The sequence below is a fragment of the Camelus ferus genome, chromosome 6 (assembly GCF_009834535.1).
Source record: "Camelus ferus isolate YT-003-E chromosome 6, BCGSAC_Cfer_1.0, whole genome shotgun sequence".
NCBI classification, from domain to species: Eukaryota; Metazoa; Chordata; class Mammalia; order Artiodactyla; family Camelidae; genus Camelus; species Camelus ferus.
Window position 1 is genome coordinate 37645679 of NC_045701.1, and position 27711 is coordinate 37673389.

General features: G+C 37.5%; 1 protein-coding gene across 4 annotated transcripts in view; it reads right to left on the reverse strand.

Moving 5' to 3' along the window:
* Positions 1 to 27711, reverse strand: part of LOC116664215 (translation initiation factor IF-2-like) — a 108109-nt gene that overhangs the window by 41162 nt on the left and 39236 nt on the right. For 2 of the 4 annotated variants that reach the window (XR_004320614.1, XM_032481824.1), the window contains exon 2: positions 2192 to 2255. The exons of the other annotated variants lie outside the window; for them this stretch is intronic. Coding sequence is in view for 1 of the 2 variants with exons in the window: in XM_032481824.1 (XP_032337715.1) it covers positions 2231 to 2255 (25 nt within the window). In the remaining variant the exon portion in view is untranslated. The remainder of the gene's footprint in view (positions 1 to 2191; positions 2256 to 27711) is intronic. 4 annotated transcript variants of the gene reach the window in all.

Here is a 27711-nt window from a genome sequence, read left to right on the forward strand (position 1 = left end):
TTTGTGATCACATTGATTGAAACTAAAAAAAAAAAAAAAAAACAAAACCCAAAGGAGGGGGAAGAGCAGAAGCAGAAGAAGAAGAACAATCATCCTCCAGTCTAAAGCAGATGCGCCTTCTAAGAGGATTTTATCTTTACATGGTGTTTCAAAGTCCCTTACACTGATCGGAAATCATCCTTCTCTCCCTTTCTTCCCAAGTGTGCGGGATCAACATTTCTTCCTGTGTCCCTTTCATATGTAGTAAACTTGTTGGGGAAGAAGGCACGTTCAGACTCTTCCCTGTCGCCTCATATTTGTTTGGTCCTCATTTCTTCCATCACTGCTACTGATGCACTGGCTTTTCCCTAGAAACTGCTCTTCTGAACATGTTATTTTTCTGAAACCTTTTAAGTGGCTGTGCCCTTTCTCACTGAGAGAAATCTCTTCCTGCAGCCTTTCTCTCCAACAGCTTCAATATCTATAGCAATCTTCTGAAAACAACAATATTTTCCTTGATATGCCAATAAAGTCTAGCAGTGACATGCATATGGTACTGAATTCTGTGCTGATGATTCCCATGTGTGACTTACTACTGAACCTTACTCTCTTGAGTTCTCAGAGCTATTTTGTTCTCTTCTGCAGCTTTGATATGAGTAGCCCTCTCCCAACCTCAGGTAAATCCTCAGAAGGCACTGGAAGTCATGCACCTTCCCTCTCTAAAAACCCCAGGAAAAGGTCTCCTGGATTAGTTTCTCAACATCAGTGGCTGAGAAACATTCTGTAGCTTCGGACTACAAAATAGTTGGGGCAATATGATATTTGCTAAATAACAGGTAGAAGAAAATGGCAAGGAACAACATCAAGGCTTTCTGGAAGCTTTTAATACAAATACAATAATTTGCAGAACAAGACTTTGAGAGCTACTAATTAAATTTGTTTGTTGATTTGTTCATACATCTATTCACACGTATTTGAGTGCACATTCATTGTCACACATTGTGCTAGGAACTGGTAAACAGCTTCTGTGATTCACTTACCAGCATAACAATCTTCCCCAGCATTGTCTGCACATGTGAAACTCTCTAGCTTCATCAGCATACACAATGACACTGCGGTGTAATAGATTTTATGTAACAAACGCGACGCCATCTCCCTTGGGAGTACAAGTTCGCACATATTGAGACCCTAGGAAAACAGCTTTCTCCTTAACCTGAGATTGTCAAGACACTGAAACTGCCTTGTTTTGTTGACTGTATACGGATGACAATACCAACAATTGATCCAGGTCCATTTGGAGCATCAGTTTGGTAACAAGGACTGAAGCCTAAGGCCAACTATGGTCATGCAGCACCCAGCCCATGTAAGGCCCTGGTCAGCAGTGTTTTCTGGTAACACAGAACTCAACAGCACCACTAAACTCTGCCATACAGGCAGTATACTGTCCAAAATACATGGGTCATCTAAAAAATATGAAGCCAAATTAATAAGGCTAGAATTCACTTTGAAAGGCCAGCAGACAGCGTGGCGCCAGCACGTCATCACACGCCAGACCAACATCAACTTCTATCACATCAGTGGTAGCATCTAACCTCTTCTGGTACAGGGCAAAACTTGGACCTGCCACAGATGCCACATCTGCCTTCTTCAGCAGTTCCACCAGTGTTACCTTTCAGCACCCTGAATGTGAGAACCAGGACAGATCCAAAGTCACGTAAGGACTGGGCTGTGATCGGTCTACCAAAATTAAAGCCACATTTACTGCAGTGTGAGCCCACAGACTGGACAGCTACAACATTGACTCATTCCAGCATCACCTTTGGGGGACTTGTTAGCTGGGAGAGGGCATGAGCAAGCCTTCCAGATGGTGGATACGGCAGTGACACACACAAACACACACATATGCGATTTCTCACCAGCACAACAACAATTTCACATTAATTGTTGTTTCTCAGAAAGAGAACTAGAAAGTTTGGGTTGGGTTTCCTGGTAGATTTTTTTTTAGGGGTGGTGGATGAATCTTAATCTCTTACTCAACACCATAATTCTACTAAACGCCTCCTCGTCCTCCTCCTCTACACCTCACGGAAACAGCAAATAAGTGAAAGCAAATTCTGACCAAACCAACAACAGTACTGTCACATCATGTGAACACGAGCATAAGAGCATCTCTCTTTTCCTCAAAGAAGCTAGAAAATAGTCACTCACTTACCATAACAGAGCAGGAGCTCCTCTCCAAGTTTTCAAGTCTTCACCTAAAGGCGCTTCTGGGGATTCTGGGAAAGGAAACAGATTTAAAGCTAAGCCAGGTTGAACTGCTTTACTGATGAGCATTCCAGGATGCAGCCTATAACATTGAATCGTAGTTTACAAACCAGGTAATTAAGGACTCTCAGCTCAGTGTATCTGGGGGTAAAAGAAAGCACACCAATTAGACGTAATGCCCGATTGTGTTCAGGTGCTCTATGTAGGAATCACAGTCCTTAATTAAAAAGTGAGGGGGATGTGTTTTCAGAAAGTCAGTTCAACAGAGTTAAGCTCAGCACAGAAAAGAGATGGGGAAAACAGAAAAACAAGTTCACAAGCTTGGTGGTTTTAGCTTGTATTGAATTCATAATTTTGAAAAACCGAAGTATGACAATTCACTACATAAATCAAAAAATGATAACGACGTTACTAAGTTCGCAGTGAAAAAGTCTCAAGGAAAGAGTGAGCTGTAAATTCCATTAGAGTTCATCTACTCCATCCACCCTCGTGTATCTGTGGATCAGTGCAAACCACGGGCAATGCAGGCTGTTATCAAGCAAACGGCTCACCCTAATCCTGCACACAACCTGAGGACAGCCTCCCCACTACACTAGCTTTGCCATCTTTCCAGAACTACATACACCTGGTTTGTGGAAGCCTTGAATATAGTTTCGAGCAGAGGAATGGAAAGAGGGGCCACAAACAAAGATGAGAAACAAATGGAAGCAGAGCAGAGTGCTGCAGGGGATGAGGTTGCTGGGTAATGGGTAATGGCTTCTCTGATATCCCCACAGGGTAAAGACATGCATCTCTACGCATGGAAGTTTTTAACCCTCTGAAATATTTTTACATGTATTCTCCAGTAGCACTAAGTACATTCACACTGTTGTGCTATAATCACTACCATTCAACCACAGAACTCTTTTCACCTTGCAAAACTGAAACTCTGTATCCATCACTGACTCCCCATCACCCACTCCCCCTCGGCCCTGGCAACCACCATTCTACCTTCTGCCTTCTGAGTCTGACTATTCTAGGTACCTCACTGAAGTAGAATCATATAATGTTTGTCCTCTGTAAGTGGCTTATTTCATGTAGCATGATGTCCTCAAGCTAAAGGATGATTTTAAAGAATGCATTTAACAAGTATTAGCTAAGAATACTGACCAGCTGTTTTCCATCTTCCAGAAGAACAAAGAAAACGAGAGAAATTAGTTTAATTGGCAAGGATCAAAAAAGCTGTCAGATGCTGGAGTATAACCTCATTCAAAGAAGTGTCATTTCTTTAGCACTTATAGAAGTGCTTTAAACAATGTGTTAACATATTTTAAGTTGACGTATTTCCTTATGATAAGATCTCTTAAAATTATTAAATTAATTCAACAAGCCCTAATGGAGCCTCTGATTGTAATGGTGTGGAAAGTACTAAAGAAATAGAACATGTTCTTTTCCTTGAAAAACACACAATTTAGGAAACCAGATAACTTTCTTTACTTTCTTATGGTTCTCACCATTTTTGCCATAAACTAGGGATGGTCAATAGCTTTCAACTCAAGCACCAACTCTAATAAACCGTTAGAGATTGCTGAACGCCCTGGAATGAATTATGTACCAAAGACTGGGCCCCAGAAAAGACACTGTGGTTAGTTAGTTATTGTTGTTTGCTGAGGGTCAAGAAGGGACAAGTAAGGGTAAGAGTGTCACATTCTGGCTGTTCCTGTCAAAACTCTTGTACTGGGTTATGCATTCTTCACTGCTTAGCACTGATCAATATTTGTTTCATGTTTGTCTCATCAGCTAAAAAGAGCTTCACAAGTCATCAGCACGGTATCTTCTACTTATTTAGCCTTCCCCCAAAATAGCACAGTACTAGGAACTATATGAACACACAATAATGTGACAAGAAGTAGCCAGGGAGAAGGCTTCTGGGAAGAGGGCAAAGTAGGAGGCACCAGGAATCTGTCTCCCTACCTAGACAATAATTATGCTGGCAGAATCTGTCTGATGTAACTATTTTGGAATCCTGGAGTCTGCTGAAGGTTTGCAACCTCCAGGGGAAAACCTGGATGGTAAATTTTGATTCACTTCAGTCCACTGCAATTCTCACCACAGTAGTAGCCACCTATCCCCCACCCCCAGCCATGTGTCAGGCAGCTATGCATGTGTTCCTGGAGTGGCTTGCAGGAGTTAAGTGGGCAAAAAGGATCCTGTCCTCCAAATGTCAGTGACTGGTGCTCTGACTGACTGCTGATGTGCAGAGAGGTGGGCAGCCCCTGTTGTCGCCCATCCCCTCATTGTTGCAAGCCTCACTCCCTATGGCTGAAGTGATTCCCAGGGGATTTTAAATGCTGGTGCCCATCCCCTTACCGCTGTCATTTGTCTTTAACTCTTTTGGGAACCAAGCATTACCAAACTAAGATATTCAAGAACAACTGCATATATGAAGAAAATTAGAAAGTGACTACACATGCCCAGGGAAAGGCTCAGAAAAGACCTGAAAACCTTGAGAGAGAGAGAGAGAAAAAGGCTGAGAGAATATTTGAAAAAATAATGGCTGAAAACTTAACAAATATGATGCAAGACATAAACATCCAAGAATCTTAACAAACTCCAAGTAAAATGAACTCAAAAAGACCTATACCAAGATGCATTATAATCAAACTTTAAAAGACAGAGACAAAGAGAGAATCTTGAAAGCAGCAAGAGAGAAGCACTCATCACATTCAAGGGCTCATTAGTAAGATTATTAGCAGATTTCTCATCAGAAACTTTGGAGGCCAGAAGACACTGGGCCAGTATATTTAAAGTGCTCAAAGAAAAAAAAAAAACTCATTCAAGAATCCTATGACTGGCAAAACTGTCCTTCAAAAGTGAGGGGAACTACAGACTCAAAGCAATCCCTGTCAAAATCCCATGAAGTTTTTTTTTAGAAATAGAGAAAACCATCCTAAAATTCATATGGAATCTCAAGGGACCCTGAATAACCAAAATTATTTTTGCAAAAGAAGAACAAAGCTGGGGACTCACACCTGCTGGTTTCAAACTTACTATCAAAAAGCTATACTAATCAAAACAGTGTGGTACTGACATAAAGACAAACATACAGACCAATGGAATAGAACAGAGAGCCCAGAAACAAATCCTCCCATATATGGTCAAATGATTTTAGACAAGAGTGCCAAGACCATTCAATGGAGAAAGAACATTCTTTTCAACAAACTGTGCTGGGAAAACTGGATATCCACATTCAAGAAAATGAAGTTGGACCCTTAACCTAACACCATACACAAAAATTAACTTAAAATAGGTTAAAGACCTATAGTGCAAGAACTAAAATTATAAGACTCTTAAAAGAAAACAGGGGAAAACTTCATAACATTGGATTTGGCAATAATTTTTTGGATATGACACCAAAAGCACAGGCAACAACAACAAAAAATAGACAAATTGGACTTCATGAAAAATTTTAAATGTTGTGCATCAAAAGACACTATCAACGGAATAAAAAGGCAACCCTCAGAATGGGAGAAAATATTAGCAAACATCTCATAAGGGAGTTAATATTCTGAATATAGAGTGAACTAAAACTCAGTAACAGCAAAACTTGATTCAGAAATGGACAAAAGACTTGAATAGACATTTCTCCAAAGAATATATACAAATGGACATAAGCACAGGAAAAGATGCTAAATATCACTAATTATTAGGGAAATATAAGTCAAAACTACAATGAGATATACCTCATACCCATTAAGATGGCTACTATCAGAACAACAGAAAATAACAAGCACTGGACAGGATGTGGAGAAACTGGAGCCCTTGTGCACTGCTGATGGGAATGTAAAATGGTACAACTGCTGGAAAAGTTGGCAGTTCCTCAAAATATTAAAAATAGAATTAACATATGGCCCAGCAATTCCACTTCTGGATATGCACCCAAAAGAACTGAAATCAGGGTCCTGAAGAGATGGTTGTATACCCATGTCCACAGCAGCATTATTCACAGTAGCTAAAATTTGAAAGAAACCCAAGTGTCTATAAAGCAAAATATGATGTATACATATATTAAAATATTATTCAGCCTTAAAAAGGAGGGAAATTCTAACATATATTACAACATGGATGAACCTTGAGGACATTACGCCAAGTGAAATAAGCCAATCAGAAAAAGTAATTTAATGATTCCACTTATATGAGATACTCAGAGTAGTCTAAATCATAGACAGAAAAAAGAATGGTGGTTGCCAGGGGCTGGGAGCAGTGGGGAATAGGGAGTTATTGTTTAACGGTTATAGTGTTTCTGTTTCACAAGATGAAGAGTTATGGATATTGACAGTGGTGATGTACAACATTATGAATGTATTTAATCACAGTAAACTGTACCCTTAAAAATGATTGTGATGGTATATTTTATGTCCTGTGTATTTTACCACATTTTTTTTAAACTGGAAGAAAAAAGAAACCAGGCAACAACCTCATCCACTACTCATCCATTTGCCTGTTCTCTGAATCCCCACTTCCAACCCGTCCTTTTGGTCCTTGCTCCACTAATACTCCTTCTCTTTCCTTCATCTTCAGCCTGTTCTTCTCCACTGACTCTCTTCCTAGCACTTGAATATGCTAAATCGCTTCCATAAGTGAAAACTACCATTCCTAGGCCTGTGTGCTTCCAATTTCTAGGCTGTCTTTTCACTTGTCTTTCACAGTGAATCAGAGAAAAAGTGGTCAAAAATGGCTGCCTCATCTCCCAGTCCTCTTTGGAGCTCTGAATCTGGGCCTTTCCTTCATGTAGCCTCCTGAAACCATGTTTTTGCACTGACCACCAGTTGTTGTAGTGAACAGTTTCAGTGCACTCTTTTCAGCGCTTACAAAGCTTGCCCTCTCTAGAGTATCAAACACCCTTAATCTCCCCATCCTTCTTAGAATTATTTCATCTCTTGATTTTGGTTATTACCTCCCCCTGGTTATTTCTCCCCTCTTTCCGGCCACTCCTTCTTCCCACAATTTTAAATGGCTGTGACCCCATGTGACCCCATAGGTCAGGACCTCTTCTTTTCTCACCACACAAACTCTGAGTATTCTCTTTAACAACCATGATTTATATCTAATTACCCAACTGCCTCCTGCATAAGCTAACCAAATAACCCCCATGCACCTCTAATTCAACATATCCAAACTTAAACTCATTGTCTTTTTTTCCGTTGTCCTTCCTCTCCACATATATCCCTCCACACACATACCTTATTTCCTATCTAGATGATTAGCACCTTCATCCATACAGCTGCCCAAGCCAGAACACCGAGGGACATCCAGATTCCTCCCTGTTCTCTTATTCTCCCATCTAGTCACTCTTTATCACTGTTACTTCTTCCTCCCTGACATTTGTCATATATATTCTCTTCTCTTCATTTCCACTGTCAGGATCCTAGCTCAGGCTTTCATCATCTCTCACCTAGACAACAGCAACTAATCTATAACTGGCATTCTTACCTCCATTTCTGGTCCCTTTTTGCCACCATTAGAACAAGCATCCTAGCCCACTGATCTGTTCATATTGTTCTTTTAATGACTCCTCATTGCCTACAGAATAAAATCTAAGCACCTTAGAAGGGCATGTAATATGATCCAGCAATCCCACTGCTGGGCATATATCCAGAGGGAACCTTAATTCAAAGAGATACACGCACCCCAATGTTCATAGCAGCACTATTTACAATAGCCAAGACATGGAAACAACCTAAATGTCCATCGACAGAAGACTGGATAAAGAAGTTGTCATATATTTATATAATGGAATACTACTCAGCCATAAAAAAACTTAATAAAATAATGCCATTTGCAGCAACATGGATGGACCAGGAGATTGTCATTCTAAGTGAAATAAGACAGAAGGGGAAAGAAAAATACCATATGATATCACTTACATGTGGAATCTAAAAAAAAAAAAAAAAAAGACAAACTTATTTTCAAAACAGAAACAAACTCTCAGACATAGAGAACAAACTTGTGGTTACCAGGAGGGAAGGGGGTGGGAAGGGATTTGCAGATACTAACTGATATATATAAAATAGATAAACAACAAGTTCATTCTGTATAGCACAGGGAACTATATTCAATATCTTGTAGTAACTTATGGTGAAAAAGAACATGAAAATGAATATATGTATATTTGTGTATGACTGAAGCATTGTGCTGTACACCAGAAATTGACACAACATTGTAAAATTGACTATACTTCAATAAATATCTATATATGTGTGTGTGTATATACATACACACACAGAAAAGAAGGGCATGTAAGGTCCTTCATGACTTGGTCTGCATATCCAGCCTCATCTCCTACATCTGTCTCTTTCTACTTTAATCTCCAGCAATAATAAAGTCTTTGTCATTCCCATAACACACAATTTTCTCATTTACTTCCATGTTCTGTACCTTGTGCCTGCCCTTTCCTCTGCCTGGACCCTTGCCCGCCTACTATCCTTCAAATCTCAATGCCAGTATGAAATCCTCTGTGTTAGCTAGGACTCTTTAAGCTGAAATAAATGCATCTTAACTGCGTCTTAAGCCCAAGAGGAATTTACTGGGGTTATGTTGCTAGAAAGGATACCAGGGAAGATCACAGATGTGGTTCAGCAATTTCTTAAAACCATGCCCCAGCCCAGCCTCTCAACCCAAAGGGTTATTCACCTCATGCTTCTGCTTTACTCTAAATTTGATTCAGTTAATCAGCTTAAAGAGTATTTCATAGACAACAGTTGTAGTAATCTAGATGTAGGAATGAGGTGTAGGACACCCCTAGTTGGATGTCCTATTATGTATATCAATAAACAGAATCATTTTATGATACTCTAAGAGAAATAAGAGAAGCACATGAAAGAGTTTAAACTGATCGAAAATAACTGATGAAATTAATGGAGTAAGTAAGTAAATGCTTCTGTGATCTCTGACTTAAAAAAAAAGTAGTCAATAACGAAAATAAATTGTTTCTAAAAATAACTGATGAAATTAATGGAATGCGTAAATAAATATTTCTATGATCTCAGACTTTTTAAAAAAAGTAGTCAATAATGAAAATAAGTTGTTCCTAAAGGTTCTCTCTGATCTAGTTTTAAATGCCTCAAAGATACTATTCTAGCAATAAAAAATAAAATTTAAAAGGGAAAGAGACAAACAACTGCTGCAAAATCAATCAATTGGCCCACCCAGACTAGTAAGAAGCCAAGTGCAGCTGTAAAACACATGTGCAGGAAAAATAAAAAAGCATCCTCTCGCTCATTTTCAAAGTTACTATGGAAACAGATCTTCCCAAGGATCCCTCCTTTCTTCTACATCAGAGATCTGCAAACTAGAACCCATGGACCAAATTCAGCTCAATGTCTCTTTTTATAAATAAAGCTTTATTAGACAGACCACAACCACCTCTGTTTGTTTATGTGTTGTCTATGGCTCCCTTTGCACTACAGCTGCAGGGGTCGGTAACAAAAACAGAAACTCTATGATTTACAAAGCTATAAATATTTACTATCCAGGCTTTTGTAGAATAAGCTTGCTGATCCCTGCCTACACAAATAGAAGAAGAAATTTCTTTATTTACTAGTGACCACGAAGAGAGGCTTTTGATCTATGATTCAAGGTTTCTACAATAATACAAGATTGTATTTATTTTTTCAAACCAAGTCATGAATTTCTACGGAGTCTCTTACTGAGGTACCAACCCCCCTTTTTGTCTTTTTCATTTTCATAATTTTGGGCAGTGTGTTAGTGATGTAATATGTAGTGACATGTGGTCAATATGTGTATTAGATTGGAAACAATGACATAGAATACAAATTGACGAGATTACAGAGGCTGAAGGGAATGAGTAAGTCCATTTGCCTTCACTGTTTGTGTCCATTTCAGGGAGACCTTGAAGGTTAAGGCAAATGCACTCCAACAGCAACATGCTAATAGGCCATTTTCAGATGGTTTTCTATCTTTAAAACTCCCAGATCCTGTCTGTACTTCGCTGAGATTTTAAAAAGTGTTGGTTAATGCTCAACATTATCACATCAAGAAATGCAATCAAAACTACAGTGAGATACCACTTCACACCCACAAGCCTGCTTATAAAAAAAAAAAAAAAGACAGACAATAACAAATATTGGAACTGTTGTGGAGAACCTGGAACCCTTGTATGCTGCTGGTGGAATTGTAAAATGGTTCAGCTACTTTGGAAAACTGTTTGGCAGTTTCTTAAAAGGTTAAACATACAGTTACTGTACGACCCAGCAATTCCACTGTTAGGTATATACCCAGGAGAAGTGAAAACATACATCCACACAAAAACTTGTACGTGAATGTTAATAGTAGCATCATTTATAAAAGTCAAAAAACAGAAACAATCCAACTGCCCAAACAGTGGAAAAATAAAATCTGGTTTATCTGTGCAATGGGATATTATTCAGCAATAAAAAAGAACGAAGTACTAACACATGCCACACCACGGATGAAATTTGAAACACCATGCTAAGCAAAAGACACTCTCCTTGACCAAATTTATTCAGGCTCCTCTAAGCCTTTTCTCAACTAGGCTTCATCTTAGGACCTTGTCCTTATAACCCAGTGTTAGACAGAATCCTGCTAAGTCATTTTAGCAAGAATTCCCACCCTCAATATCTGGTCCCCGTCAATATCTGATCAACTTTCTCATTCCTCTCCTTCCTCCATGTGGTATTTGGTCACCCCGGCCTGACTTCAGGCAATCTTGTTAGTTCGGTTTAGTAAGAAACTCCTCTACCCTTGATGACTACTCTTAGTAATTTTCCATCCAAATTCTCCCCACCACCACCACAACCTTCTCCTCAGCCATAAATCCCCACTTGTCCCTGCTGTATTCAGAATTCAGCCCAGATCTATACTGAGGCCTTTTTCCCTCTATTGCAATAGTTCCTGAATCAAAGCTATTTTTACCGCTTTAACTACCGTCTCTGGTTTTCTTTAAGAGAAACCAGTCACAAAATATCATATATTGTATGATTCCACTTATATGAAATATCCAAAATAGGCAAATCTATAGAGACAGAAAGTCAATTAGTTATTGCCTAGGGATAGGGGACTTGGGGAGTAATGGAGAATCTACTAATGGGCAGAGTTCCTTTTAGGGGTGATGAAAATGTTCTACAATTGATTATGATGATGGTTGCATAAGTCTGAGAATATATTAAAAACCATTAAACTGTACACTTTAAAATGGGTGAATTATAAAGTATGTGAATCATGTCTTAATAAATCTGTTTTTTTTTTTAAAGCATTGGATTCTTGGATTCTTTGGTTATGAAAAAGGAGGAAAATTCCAATACTTTATGAGCAAGATTTTCAGGATTTTAAAAAATTAAAATAGGACAATATATTACATACACATTATGGTTCCAAAAAATACTAAGTAGTACAAATAATATATTCTACAGAGCGTAACAGTTTACAAAATATTTTCAGACCTTTGTCTGATTGTGACCACTATAACTACAAGTTCTGTTTTAGAGCACATACAATGGACCAGACAGTATACTGGGTGCTTTGCCACATGATTTTTTACAACACCCTGCCCCCCAAATTGGTAATGATTACTCCTACTTTACAAGTGAGATTACAGGTAAAACAAGGTAAGTGGCTTGCCCATAACTAATAAGTTGTAGAATCCAAGTTTAATACAACTTCTCATCTCTAAATCCTACGCTACACTCTCTGAATCGGTATTTTAGAGGTATGGGGTGGGGGAGTGCTGATATCAAAATTTAAAAAAAAGAAGCTAATCTCCATCTATTTACTGAAACTAGAAATGAGATCACACTTAGTACTGGGTCTGGCATAAAATAAGCATTCAATAAAAATCAGTCATCAGTTATCATCATCATCATTATTATTCTCCAAATTTAGTGATCTTTTTACCTCATTCATCCTTTCTGAATCTTTTTCTGGTTTTGGTACTAGTGATTACCCTCCTTCTTCCTAAAACTTTATTTCCCCTAGGGTTTCATGACATTATGCTTTCTTAGTTTTTTTTTTTTACCCTCTGACAGTTCTTCAATTTCTTAGATATGACTCCAAAAGCATGATCCATAAAGGAAAAAAATAATAAATTGGACTTTATCAAAATTATAGACATTTGTTCTCCAAAAGATACCATTAAGAAAATGAAAAGGTAGAGAAAATGCTTGCAAATCCTGTATTTCATAAAGGATATATAACCAGTATATGTGTGTGTGTGTATATATATATTGTAATTCAATAAGAAGATGAAAAAAAACAATTAATAAATGGGCAAATGACTTGAAATGACACTTCACCAGAGATGACACATGAATAGCTAATAAGTATATAAAAAGATGCTCAACATTATTTGTCATTAGTAAAACGCAAATTAAAACCACAGTAAAATAACATTACTCATGTGTTAGAATGGCTATTAAAAAGACAATAACAATTGTCAGCAAGGATGTGGAGAATGCTCCTTCATCGCTGGTGGGAATGTAAATCAGTACAGCTGCTTTGGAAAACAGTGTGATATTTTCTTACAAAGTTAAGCATAAACTTCAAGCATAATCACCCAGCAATTCCACTCCTACAAATCTACCCCCAGAGAAACAAATTCAAATGTCTACACAGAGACTTTTACATAAATGCAGCTTATTCAGAAAAGCCCCAAACTGGAGATGATCCAAATGTCCATCACTGATGACTGGATGAACACAATGTGAGATAGAACAGGATACTATTCAGCAACGTAATGGAGCAAATTACTGCTACAGATACACAGATATAGACACAGATACAGACATATGCAATGACATGAATGAGCCTCAAAAACATTATACTGAGTGAAAGAAGCTGGACACAAGAGACCACATACCTCATTCCTATCATCCATTTATAGGAAAGTTGTAGAAAAGGCCAAAATAGAATCAGAAATCAGATGAGTGGTTGCCTGCAGCTGGAGGCAGGAGTGGGGACTGACTACCAACGGGCAAAAGGGCACTTCTTGAGATGATGGACATGTTCTGAAACTAGATTATGTTGATGGTTCCACAACGGCATAAGTTTACTAAATATCAATTTGTACAGTCACAGTGGCTGAACTTTATAGTATATAAGTTATACCTCAATACAGCTGTTAAGTAATTTTTAAGAAGTTAGAATTTTTTACTGCTATATGAACATTTTAATTACTGAACTATTTTAGGGACTAAAGTGACCAGAAGACTTCATTACCTGAAGACAACTAGCAAAGACAGAGAATTGATTGTGATTTCATCCAAGGGGCAGAGAAGAACTAGCCCAGCAGAAAGTAACAGAAAGTATAGTCATATTTCAGAATGAGGGGAAAGAGAGAATGGGGCAGAAGCAGTATTTGAAGAGATAATGGCTGAGAACTTTCCAAGCCAGCAGAGGATTCAGGACCTGTGACCAACCCCAAAATACACCTTAGTAAAACTTCTAAGAACCAAAGACAAACAGAAAATCCTCTTTTAAAAAAACAGCCAGGTATATAAATTCAAAAAGAAGCAAAACTAAACTATGTTGTTTAGGGATGCATACCTACGAAGTGTATCTTTTTAAAAAGCAAGGAATTATTATTTAAAAATTTAAGATATCTGCTCTCTCCAGAGAGGAGGATGAGGGGATGTGATCAGGAAGAGAGAGACACAGGAACTTCTTTGCGTTGGTAGTGTTCAATTTCTTCAGCAGAACGGTGGTTACCTGAGTCATTGCCTTATAATTATTCATCAAGCTGTACACACATATTGTGTGTGCTTTTCTCTATATATTTTATATTGCACAATAAAGGGAAAAAATTAAGCAATGCTTTTGTAACTATGTTTTATAAGAGTTGTTATTTTTTTCTTTAGAGACTAATCACAAAAAGTACTGTCTGGGGAAATGTTTGTCACGTTGGTGGCTTTCTTAGCGTCATCACAGTGTTATTTTGACCTGTACAAGCTTTTTCCCATAACTTAGAAATATCTACTTTTGGTAGACAACACCAATGAAGAAACTTGACCAAAGACAGTATTTTCAAAATTAAGACAACAGTTGGTGAAAAAAATGACTACCAAATATAATTGCATAACCAACAGAAATCTATGCTGTAGATAAAGGATAATATTTTGTGGTGAGTGGATGGGCAATTTTTTATCTTTTTTGGCACTGAAATCAGTTAATTTCAGTGCCTGCCTAAAAGCTATTTATTTTTTTAAATCAAAACAGATTTTTAATGCATAATACATTTTTGTTGTTATTTGAGCCTGCATAATTAGTCTCTGATTTTTTCTTTCTCAAACCAGCAGAAAACTGTTTTTGTATAATAAACCTTCAGGTTCTACATGTAAACATTCTATTTGAGCCGGTGCTACAGTGGATCACAGCATAGTTAGTGCCTTTTGTTGTTGGGTTTTGTTTTTTGTTTTTTGGTGGGGGGAGGTAATTAGGTTTATTTATTTTTCAGAGGGGGTACTGGGGATTGAACCCAGGACCTTACGCATGCTAAGCATGCCCTCTACCACTTGAGCTATCCCCTCCTCCCTAGTTAGTGCCTTTGAATTTTATCTCTGAATTGGATCTGGTTGCAAGCTAGCCCCCCATCCTTGAGGTCTGCCCAGTTCCGAGTTTGCCCAGTTCCTATGGCTTTGGTGATGAAGTCAAGCTTCTGATACTCAGTTTTGGTTGGGGCAGGCAGATAGAAGGTAGAAAATGATACCTCAGGAGCCATTGAACAGAATTATTAGGGTTGTCTTTATATCACAAGAGTAATTGGACCTGGAGAATTATCAAACGCCTAGATTTCTTCTGTGAACTGAACATACACTGAAATGTCAAGAAATAAATAATCCGTGTTTTTTTCTCCTAGCCATGTATGAAAATTCAACTATAATTTGAGGGAGCAAACTATTATTACTCCTGCAATCCCACTCTCTCCTCAACAAGGAGAGTTGCTTTCACCGGGAAGAATATTCCCCAAGCATCCCCACCACTTGGTTAAATTTAATCTGCCTTCATTATGTGTATAATACTAAACTCTACTAAACTTCCTGGAATGTCCTCTTTGGTGCTCTGAGGAAAGATGTTTTACAGACAAAAGTTGGTCTTAAAAACAATAACACACCAGACTTATTAGTAGCGAGAGTTAGAGGAGACACCACAAATATTGTTCCAATGTTTCCCAAATGCAGATTCTCAGATCTGCCCCAGCTGGGGACTGATTTAGTGCCAGTTACATCAAAACCGTCCACTGTCCTATGATTATGATCTTCTAAATTTATGTTAAGAAGTTTCTTTTTCCTTTTATGAAAATGAGGTTGATAAGGGATTGTGATGTTTTTCATGGTCTTACTTAGTTCCCTTAAGTAGTTTTTGAAATATTATTGGTTTGTGAAATCTAAAAGTCTGGGAACCACACTTTCTACAAGACTTCTTCTTAATCCTATGGCTTTTTCATTGAATCACAGAATATTACAACCACCCAGGGCCAGCTGTCATTCTCTTTAACCGACTCTATTATATTCACTGTATTCAACCATCCTCTCTTTTCTAAAACTCCCCTTAATAAACAGGCTTCATTGGCACAAAAAAAGCAAAACAACCAAGAACCCAAAAGGCAGTTTTTCTCCTCTAATTGCTCCTCTATTGCTTTCCTTGTTGGCAGTTATATTTCACCAAATGAAAAATTGTTAAGTGGGAGCATTTCTAAGGATACTTTTTCTCTGTCTCTCTCTCTCTGTCTCTCTATCCTTCTCTGTCTCTCTGTCTCTGTCTCTCTTCCCCACCCTCCCTCCTTCCCTCATCTCTCCATCCCTCCCCGCCTTCTCATTAAATTGTGGTCAGAATATTTACCACGAAATCTATCCTCTTAACACATTTTAAAGTGCACAATGTCTGCTCCTCTCTGTATTTCTACTCATTCCTTCTGGGAGCTGCTGTCTTCAGATTTTCATCACTACCTCTATGCTGATGACCTTCAACACTTTAGATCTGAGAGTTCCAACAATGTACAAATTTCCATCTTCCACAATGAACTCATTTTAGTCTCCACCAAACTAGCTTAACCTCACAAATTTCCAGTTTCCATCAAGCACTTTACTGGTAAACAAAAACTCACTGTTCTTTTATTCTTCCTTCTCTTTCACCTTCTAAATCCAACCACTCCTCAAGTCCATTTTTCAAAATTTCAACACAAGCTTTGGAGTAAAAAAGATCTAGATTTGATCGCAGGCTAAGGCAGTTAATAGCTATGAGAACATTGGACAAACTACTTACTGTTATGGACTAAATGTTTGCCCCCCCCCCCCAGTTCATGTTGAAGCCCTGCAGTGTTTTGTTTTTAGTTACAAAATGTTTCAACCATATAGCAAACTCTAGAGAATAACAACAAACATCCTGATTATTAACTTGTTACGTTTGCTTCCAAAATTTTAAGGAAATAATACTTTGCAGATGCTGCTGAAGTCTTCTGTACCTCTCCCCAATCCCATTTCCATCCTCTTTTCCTAAAGGTATTTATTTAGATATGTGTCTTTATCATTAATGTTTTAATACTTTAATGACTCAAGTATCTGGCCATAGATGATTCTTCTTGTGTTCTTAAAATGTGTATAAATGTTTATACCGCATTTACCCATCTGCAAATTGCTCTTTTCGACTCATTATTAGATTTTTATTATTATTATTATTTTTACTTTTTTTTATTGAGATATAGTCAGTTTAAAATGTTGTGTCCATTTCTGGTGTACAGCACAATGCTTCAGTTATCTAAGAACATATATATATTCCTTTTCATATTCTCTTTCACCGTAATTTACAATAAGATATTGAATATAGTTCCCAGTATAAACTCTTTTATCTATTTTTTATATATTAGTTAGTATCTGGAAATCTCAAACTCCCAATTTATCCCTTCCCACTCCCTTCCCCCCTGGTAACCATAAGTTTGTCTTCTACATCTGTGAGTCTGTTTCTGTTTTGTAAATAAGTTTGTCTTTTTTTTTTTTTTTAGATTCCACATATAAGTGATATCATATGGTATTTTTCTTTCTCTTTCTGGCTTCACTTAGAATGACATTCTCCAGGAACATCCATATTGCTGCAAATGGCATTATTTTATTATTTTTGTGGCTGAGTAGTATTCCACTGTGTAAATATACCACCTCTTCTTTATCCAGTCATCTGTCGATGGACATTTAGGTTGCTTCCATGTCTCAGCTATTGTAAATCATGCCACTATGAACATTGGGGTGCATGTGTCTTTTTGAATTAAGGTTCCCTCTGGATATATGCCCAGGAGTGGGATTGCTGGATCATATGGTAAGTCTATTTTTAGTTTTTTGAAGATAATTATTGGATTTTGAGATCTATTCACACTGATAAATTGAATCTATTTAGTCATTTTACTGCTCCACAATGCTCCACTGTATGACTATACAATAATGTGTTTATCTATTCCCATACTGATGAACATTTAAGTTGTTTCCAATTGTTTGCTGTCAAAGGCAATATTGCAATGAACATTCTTGAGAGTGTGAGGCAGTCTACTTCCAAAACAAATAAGCCCACACACAGAGTCTGTAATTTCTCAACAATGGTTCACACGTGTTCTCTAACTCTTACACTTGCAAATATTCTAATCAGGCCCTTAGGCTGGTTCATAATATTCCACAGCTGACATAGCATCAAGACCAGGACCCAGTTTCCCAGTCTCAGTATAGCTGCTTATTCCTTTTTTTTGACGTTCACCAAACTCTAAATATTAGTAATTACTATATCCCTCATTATCAGTACACTATAGCTAATATCCACCAACAACGTAAAAATGAGCACACTATAGTCTCAGTAAACATTTTTCTTCCCAGACCAAAGCTTTTTAATGTCTGATCAGCCATTATTGAATAAATATTGATTGAACTCAGCAGTGTCAGCCACCGTTCTGGGTACTGAGAATCAAGTGGTGGAACAGGATCTGCTCCCACAGAGCTTGAATTCCAAAAGGATAAGACAGGCAATAAATAAACAAATAAGTGAACATAAACTGTATCAACAGGGACAAGTGCTATGACAAAAATTTAAATTGTAATATGAGAGAATATAATTAGAAAGGAGATCTTAAATGTTCTCACCACAAAAAACAAAGGGTGATTATGTGATGTGACAGAGGTGTTAGCTAATGCTAGGGTGGTAATCATTTTGCAATAGGTAAGTGTATTGAATCAATACATTGTATACCTTAAACTTAATGTTATATGTCAACTATATCCCAATAAAGCTGGAAAAAATAATTTTGCAATTTGTAAAAATAAACTTTAAAAAGATTTTTTTAAAGACTAAATGTTCTAGACCAGTGGTGTGCAACAGAACTTTTGCAATGATGGAACAGTTCTACAGATGCACTGTCTAACATGGTAGCCACTAGCCACACTTGAAATGTGGCTAGTTCCTCTGAAGAACTAAATTTTTAAGTATACTGAATTTTAATTAACGTACACTTAAATGTAAATAGCCACATGTAGCTAGTGGCTACCGAACTGGACAGGGTCGCTTGCCGAGGGTCACAATACTACTAAGCGGTAGAGATAAAATTTGAACACAGGGAATCCAGCATCAGAATTTATGTTCCTAACCACTACATCCTATTGCCTCTACTGGGATATTAGCTGGAAGGAGAGACCCTAAGAGGCTTTGCTTATTTGTCAGTTTGTAATAGAGCCTGTGTTTATGCTGATGGAAATTAGTCAGTGGAAAGTGAAAAGTTAGTGATGTAGCTGAGAGAGAATGCAGTAGGAGACATCTTGAAAAGATGAGAGGGAATGAAGCCCAGAACACAAGGAAGGAGTTGGCCTGTGACAGCCAGGCAGAGGGCAGGGGGTAGCAACTGGCACTGTCGTGGTAGGTAGATTTGGAGAGAGGATAATCAAAGAGTTTCTGTTGATTGCTCTGACTTCTCAATGAAGTGAGGCAAGACTATCAGCTGGGAGCAAAAAAAGGAGAGACAGCAATAGGAAGGAATAGGTTTGAGAAGACAGGGAGAGGTAGGATAGAGGTAATTTTGGAGAACGGTTAAGTGCAGAAAAACGTTAGATGGTACTGAGTGCTTATTTGAAACTTGTGGTCATGAACTTTAAGTGAAACCACTCAGTATAGTTATTTGTTTTTCTCCAGCAATTATAGCTGATTGGGTACAGGCATAGAGAAAGCAATTATGTGGTAGAAGCCTAAAGAAGGGGAGAGGGACAAGGGAGTTAAGGGTGTTTGCAAGTGAGTGATGACTGCACATGAAATCCAAGCTGGGTGAGGAAGGAAATGAGAACATGAGAATGACTTGACAGTGAAAATGTAGTAAAGACTGTAACTGCAGTCAAAACACAAATCAGAGTCGTTTGTTTTCTTTCATTTTTATGGAAACTGACAGGCTGATTCTAAAGTTTGTATGAAAGCACAAAGGGTCAGGAAGATCTAGTGCAGTCCTGAAAACCACGCTGGGGGACTTGCCAAAGCAGATAACAGGATTCATGTTAAAGATGTATAATTAAAGCGATATGGTATTGATCACAGAGACCAATGTAGAATTGGTCACAGCTTACAGGATAGAGAGCTCATGAATATATGGAGACCTGATTTAAGGCAGAGCTGACATTGTACATAGTGTTGAATGAGGCTGGTAAAATAGGTTATCCATATTAAAGAAATGATAATTGATCCTTAACTCACACCATGCTTATGGATTAATGGCTTCAATATGAAAATCAAACTATAGAGCTTTCAGAGAAAATAAATATATTTATGATCTCAGAGTAAAGAAGAATTTCTTTAAAAGGAAACAAAAAAAGCACAATCACAAAAGGAACCTGACAAATTTGAATATATTAAAATTAATAACATCTGGTCAAACAACATGATAAAGAAAATGAAAAGATAAGCCACAAACTACGGAAAGGTATTTTCAACACATACTACCTAAAAAGGATTATAATCCAGAATACATGGCTACAAATCCACTGGAATCGATCCAATTAAGGAAAATAAGCAAACAACATAAATAGGTATTTTACAGAATAAAAAATATGAATTACTCAGAAACATAAAAAGATATTCAAATTCATTAGTATTTATGGTAGTCAGAGAAATGCAAATTAAAACCACAATAAAATATCACTTTGTAACTTAAGATCATCTTTGGACCCCCAAACTTCTCTATGGGTGCAGGCTGAGAAAACTATTTCATTGCAAACATGAGCCATTCTTATAAAAAAGGAAGGATGACAGAGTTCAGAGCCAAGCAGCCATGTTAAATTATCCCCAGGGAGCAGGATGGACCCACTTAAAGAAACAGGTGACATGTGCTTCAGCTGGACTTCAGAATTAGACCAGTAACTACTATGTCCTTTTGCCAGGAGTGTTAATTTATGGTATAGTTATCCAATCTTGTATCACCATAGTATCTTGGGTGTGCAGAGGGCAGACACACTTCTCTCTTTACCTCAAGTTCTTCATGTTAACAGACACTATACTCAAGGTGTGGTATCCAAAGAATTACATCTGTACCTGATTAGATGAGCAGATCCTGGACTTTGACCTAATGCTGAAATAAAAAGCTTTGTGGATCTTGGAAGAGAATGAATGTAACTTTGCATGTAGGATGTGAATTGCGGCAAGAATGGAGAAAATGAAGAGAGTCAAAGATGCCACCATCAATTCCTTCCCTACTCACATATGCGTGCTGTTTAAGTCAAAAGGTGGAGTCCAATTTCCTGCCCTTTGAATAGGGGATGGCTTTAATGACTTGCCTTAACAGAATACAATGAAAACGAAGTTCCAGGACATCCAGGGATAAGTGATAAAAAGCCTCAGCCTCTGCTTTAGAATATGTGCTCTCGGTCTGTTCCTCTTAGAGCCCTCAACCACCATGTAAAACGTCCAGGCTACTCTTCTGAAATAGAGGCGTGTGGAGGAGCACTGAGGTTACCAGACACGCAAGTGACTATCCTGCCCAGTCAAGCCTGCAGATGACTCAGACCCAGCCAGTATCTGACTACAACTGAGTGAGAGATCCCCAAGACAGAACAGCCCAGCTAAGGACAGTCAACTCTCAGAATCATAGAAAAAGTCATAAATTCTTGTTTTAAGCTGCCCCATTTTGGGATATTTTTTACACAGTAGCAGATAACCAGACAATATAGTTTTGAGCCTCTGCATCATCTTCATTCTCTTCCATGCATGCTCTAGTTTTTTTCATCTAAGTCAATGCCATAATGAAAATCTCTTTTTCTTTATAATCCTGCCTGCTTTCCAAAGAAGGTATATCCTGTTACTCTAGAGAGTTCCTAGTTTTGAAAAATGCCATGATGGATTTGGATACATAAACTTGGAGGTAGGCACCAGCAGTAGAGAGTAGGCTCAAGTTGAACTTCTCTGCTTTATAAAGGAATTTGAAATGCCTAGGGAAAATTGAGGAGAGGGGAAAAACAAGAGCCAGGAATGCTGGGCAACATATCAGAACGAATGCAGAGAAAGAAGTCTCAGAGGTGACCCAGAAGCAAAGAGATAACAAGACTCAGAAAAGTCTGATAGAAGGAATAAGTTGTTAAGTTTGGAGTATGCAATGTAAAACCTCTCCTCTGACTTATGAATCTTCAGTAAAATCTACATTGCTCACTTTCCGGGGTGAGTGGATTCTTTATCATCAGTGTGCAAGCATGATGGAACAGAAGAATGATGGGGCAGTCAGTATCTGGGTTACATTTTAGAAAAATGTGGACTACAACAGATATATAGACCTCTAACCTGGCATTAAAAAAGTCTCCCAAACTAAAACTGATCCATTAATATGCATTTCGGGATATAGTTGCTCAATAATTTTAAGTTGTTAAACTTACTCTTTCTTATCTAGCCTGTTTCTCTCCATGTTACTTCAAAGAATAGCACAGGATACAGGTAAACATCTTGATGAAATCCACATGCTATATATATACATACCACTCCTCTTAACTGCCAGATTAGCAACCTGTTTAAAAAAAAAAAAACTAATTCAATTCATTTGACATCGTATGTTCTTACAATCATGCATCTTCCTTGTGTGCTCAAGAAATCCATCCTTTTAATCCATCATTCTACAGTCTTGACAGGAAGTGACATTAACCCCATCAGTAGTTGCCTCTTAGAAGGTATTCGTTGCTGCCTGAAACCTGGAGTGCTTATTAATCCAGCCATATTTGGGAGAAAAATTTCCCTGAATCAGGGTACTACCTGACTTTCCCTGGTGACTCCTGTATATCCCTGTGTATTATTATACCAATGGTAATGTGTACAGATACATGGCATGAGTCTGAACCTTCAAGGTGTTGCCTCCCTCCAACTTATTGGCTACCTCTAAGGATTCTAAACCTTGGTTCTATATGAATAAGGCAGTATCCTAAAAGTAAATGCCCCTGGGAAATATCTAACCCTGAAGTCTCTAATTAGAGGTTTTGACAGATCCAGTGTCAAAGGCTAGCTACCTGTTAGTAGATCAGCCTTGCAAAGTTTTAAGAGGATCACAGTGCTCCATCAGCAATTTTTGTTTAAGAATAGAGAAGTGAAAAGCTACAATGGCAGGGACTGAGCCATTTGTTAGCAGAGTAGTAGGGTACAAGTTCAAATGTTCATTTGAGAAAGAAAGGGTGATGACTAAAGTTGCTGACCTAAGAAAAAGGAATTGGACTCTGAAATAAAGCTGCAAAGGCAGAATTGGGGCAAGTGTCTGGGCATGATGTCTGGACATGATGACAGATTTAGAAATTCAAATGAAAAGTGAATAAAGAAGTTTTAAAAAGCTGGCATTAAGGCTAGGAATGTCCCTGCATGTCTGGAACTTCCTTCCTGTCAATACACAGACCTTAGTGATCCTTTCCCTTACATCTCTTATTACTTTCTAAAGATAAACTATTTCAAACAGTTTGGCTCTGTGAGTGGTAAGATGAATAAACAAGCTTTCCAAGCTTTCCAGATTTAACGAAGGTATAGAGACTGTGGGGAGTGAATCACCACTTTGAAAAATGAAGATATTCCCATCGGTATAAAAAAATGTGTTCTAAGAGGGATGCTCTGTAACCCGAGAATAACTGAATGTGTTTTAGGTGCTGATCAGACATCACAGGGTGGCTCATTTATGTCCATTCCCAGCCTCCCCGACTCCTTGCCTACCTCTTCTATAGAGGAGGATGTACAGGTCAGAGAATCTCTTTCCAACCTTACCTTGCAGCAAGTGTGTTTGTGTGTGTGTGTGTGTGCACGCGCATGTGTGTGAGTGCCCACTGTAAACTAAAACCTGGAACATTCCTTGTTATTTAAGTTGTTAGACAAAGGACAAGAGCTGAAATAGATTCTTACTGTAAACTCTGTAATGCACTCCACAAGCACTCATTAAACTCTTTTAAACCATTACTACATATCAGATACTATGATAGTTGTTGGAGCCAGAATGATGAGCAAGACAAAGTCCCAGCCCCCAAGGAACTCATAGTTTATTCTGAAAATCAGAATTGTGAATGTTAGGATAAAAGCAATAAGAGGAGTGTATTCCAGAGTTCTGTGCTGGAAAGAAGGAACCTTCACAAAGATGGTGACAGCTAAGCTGACTCTTAAAAAAGGAATTAAAGTTCACCAGAGGGACAAGAAAGGGTATGGCTTTGGAAAACACCATGGTCACGATGAAATCATTTTCAGTTTTTCCTACTTACTAATTTTTACAGACCAGACCAATATATCCCAGTATTTCATCACTCATCAATCATTTCCCACACTACTGCTGCAGTTACTTTAATCTAAAGAAACGTGTATGTATTGCTTTCTCCAAAGACAATGCTGCAGTTTGGCCTTCACATATTAAGACAACATTGGGATAGCTGCCATTGACCTCAGGTTCCTTTGCTCAGGCATGGTTCAAGTCACTGACAGAAAAATCATTGGCTAATGAAGAATAAATGTAGAAATGTTCTATCACTCCTTTTTTATTCCATTGACTCTGAAAAATTATATAACCGGCCTGGAGCTATGTTTAGACAACCATAATGCATCCTACACAGAAAAGTTAGAATCCCCATTGATCAAAATGACATTTTCCTATAATGGAAAGAAAATGCAAACAGGCTAGGTACCCAACAATTTGGTTTAGTAAATTATGGTGCATCAACATGACAGAAAATTATTCATCCTCTAAAAATGGTAATTAAAATGATTATATGTGGTATGTGGGAAAAGAAAATGCAAAATAGTTTATACACACGATTGCATTAAAATGCATCTGCTTGTGAAATGTTACTTGGAAATAACATAAAAAATTAAAATCAGTAATTGCAGTGGGGAAATTTCCGGCATGTTTTTCTTTTCAAATTTTTCTTCAATGCTATCAATGGGTCATCTTTCAATTTTTTAAAGTTTGGTGTTTTTAAAGCATACTCCAAGTGTGATGTGACTAGTCGTTGAATTTGGTAAGTCTGCCATCTTTGTACTTCAAACACTGTTACAATTAACACAGCCCAAGACAGGAGCTGTTTCATGCTGCCTTCACTGAACTTAGTGAGAGCAACAGAAACATCTTATCTTACAATTTGTGATCAAAACATTTTTAATATAGAACCTTTCCTTTAACTCTACTAAATTTTTCTTTGTTAGAATAGAGCCATCATTACTTCTTCCTCTTCTTCCTCTTTTTCTTTTATTTAATAAAGTTTTCTTTTTCAAGATGCACAGCTGGTGCAGCCTGTTCAGGCATCTTCCCCAGCAGCTGGGGCATCTTCCCCCTGGTGGCTGTGTGCTTTGAAACCAGTTTACTAAGTCATTCACTAGAGAGCTCCTGAAGAGCTGCCCTGGCCAGAAAATTGTAAATCTTCTGTCTGTCAGAGATGTGTGTGAGGCTATGCATTTATGGTTGGCAACTTTCTTACAGAGTTTGCCATGTCTCTTTGTCAAACAAGACTAGCTTATTGAGCTTGTCCCGAACTCTGCCTTTGGACAACTTCTTCTCTTTGGTCTTGCCCCCAGATTTGTTCACTGGATATTTGTTTTTCTTTGCTGACTTTGCAGCATCTTTCTTTCTCTTCTTGTCCTTGGGCAGAATAGTGAAGTTTGAAGAGCAGCTGTTACCACTGCAGCCTTGCTAAGACGTCAGGCAAAAAGCCCATCACTTCTGTCTGTTGGCAAATTCTTGGCTCTTGGAAAAAGAATAGTGTAATAATTAAGAGTATGGCCAGTCTTCTTCCTTCTGCTTACATTATCTTGGAACAAGTTACTTACCCTCTCTATACTTCACTTTCTTGTCAGTAAAATAAGATGATAATAATTGTGATAATATTTCCAATTGAATATTGAATTCTTTTTTAATTGAAATATGGTCAGTTTACAATGTTTCAGGTGTACAGCAAAGAGATTCAGTTATATATGTGTATATATACATATTCTTTTTCAAATTATTTTCCATTATAGGTTATTACAAGATACTGAATATAACTCCCTGTGCTATACAGTAGGTCCTTGTTGTCTACCTATTTTATACACAGTAATATGTATATGTTAATCCCAAATTCCTAATTTATCCCTCTCACTGACCTATTTTCCCCTTTGGTAACCATGAGTTCGTTTTCTATGTCTGTGAGTCTATTTCTGTTTTGTAAATAAATTCATTTGTATCATTTTTCTCTTTAGATTCCACATACAAGTGATATCATATGACATTTGTCTTTCTCTGACTGACTGACTTCACTTCGTACAATAATCTCTAGGTCCATCCATGTTGGTGCAAATGGCATTATTTCATTCTGTTTTTGTGGCTGAGAAGTATTCCATATATATATATGACCACAACTTCTTTATCCATTCATCTGCCATTAGACATTTAGGTTGCTTCCATGTCTTGGCTACTGTAAAGAGTGCTGCTACAAACATTGAGGTGCACATATCTTTTCTAATTACAGAGTTTCCATCATCTGGAAAAGATAACTATTGAATTCTAATGGTGATAAAAATTCATGAGGTTGTTGTAAAGATCCAGTGGGATGATCTATGCAAAGTTTGGCCCATGTGCTCAATAACCGGTAGCTATTTATTGTCCTTACACCTGCACAAGTATCCTTACACTGACTCACGGTGGGGAGCGACTCTTCCTAACACCATTCATGCTGTTCTGGGCCACTCTCTAAACTTCTCTCGGCATATGCCCTCCTTTTCATCTTTTATTCACATCCTTTTAAAATCCGAGTTTACCAGAGAGCTCTCTAGAAGTGATACCTTCTCCTTTTCCTTGTTTTTTAACTGGATCATTTGTGATTACAAAGTCAGAATTATATGGTGTAAAGAATCCTGTCCTGTTTGAACCCCATTTTCTTTGAAGGGTCTCACATCACAGAATCATGCCCACCTTTTGTGTGAACTTTTCCAAACCTGTATTCCTGCATGCTAAAATTCATATGGAGTGATTCTGGCCTTCATCCTCTCTAGCTATATTTAACCAAGGTGATACTATATAGTTTTTAATTCTTCTAGATTACAAAAAAGAGAGAAATACACAGTATAAAACAGAGTATAAAAATAAAAATCCAGTTATCCTACTTCTCACAGAAGCAAACATTATGTGTTTGCATATTCTTTGGAAATACTCTGTGCTTTTCAAGCACATTTATATTTGTAAACATATACATGTGCACATAATCACATTTTAACCCAAACTGGGTCATGTCATACACACTTCCCTGCAAGTTGCCTTTTACTTAGCAATATACCTTGAAAAATTATTTCATATCAGCACAAATAACACTCCATTTTTGTTTACAATTGTTTGGATAAATTTCTAATTTTCTATTGTTTGAATAAATCCTAATACGTTTTACCAGTTCCATATTGATGTTCCTTTGGGATATTTCTATTCTTGTGTTATTGCAAACATGCTAGAATAAATGCCTTTAACCTATTATATACATATTTATATAGTATATAAATAATCATACAGCATAAATTATCTTATAGTTCCCTTTTCCACATATCATACATTTCAGAAGTTTTAGAAAATTATTTTTAGTTTTGCTGTTATAGATAAAGCAAAACAGATATCATCCTTAATAAGTCATATGTAATGAGAACTGTCATTTTCATTAATTATGATTCTAACCTTTGTGGATACAGGATATATTTACATTTTCTAAACCAAGCTTTCAGCAGATTACAGAATTCTGCAGAGCCAATGAAATGAGGAAAAACTGATATAAATATTTCTTCTCAGCAAAGTATTTCTGTCAGTGAAAAGTTCCATATTTAGAGCTGTCAAACAAAGAAACTTCAGGTCAACATCTCTGTTATAGCAAATGTGCAAGTAATGTTTGTTAAAGCCCTGGAAATGTAAAAGCTGATTCAAAGAAAATACACATTAATTGAAAAATACAGTCAAACTGTGCCCCAAACATGTTGCACATAGTACCTGTCTCCCTCAAGTTC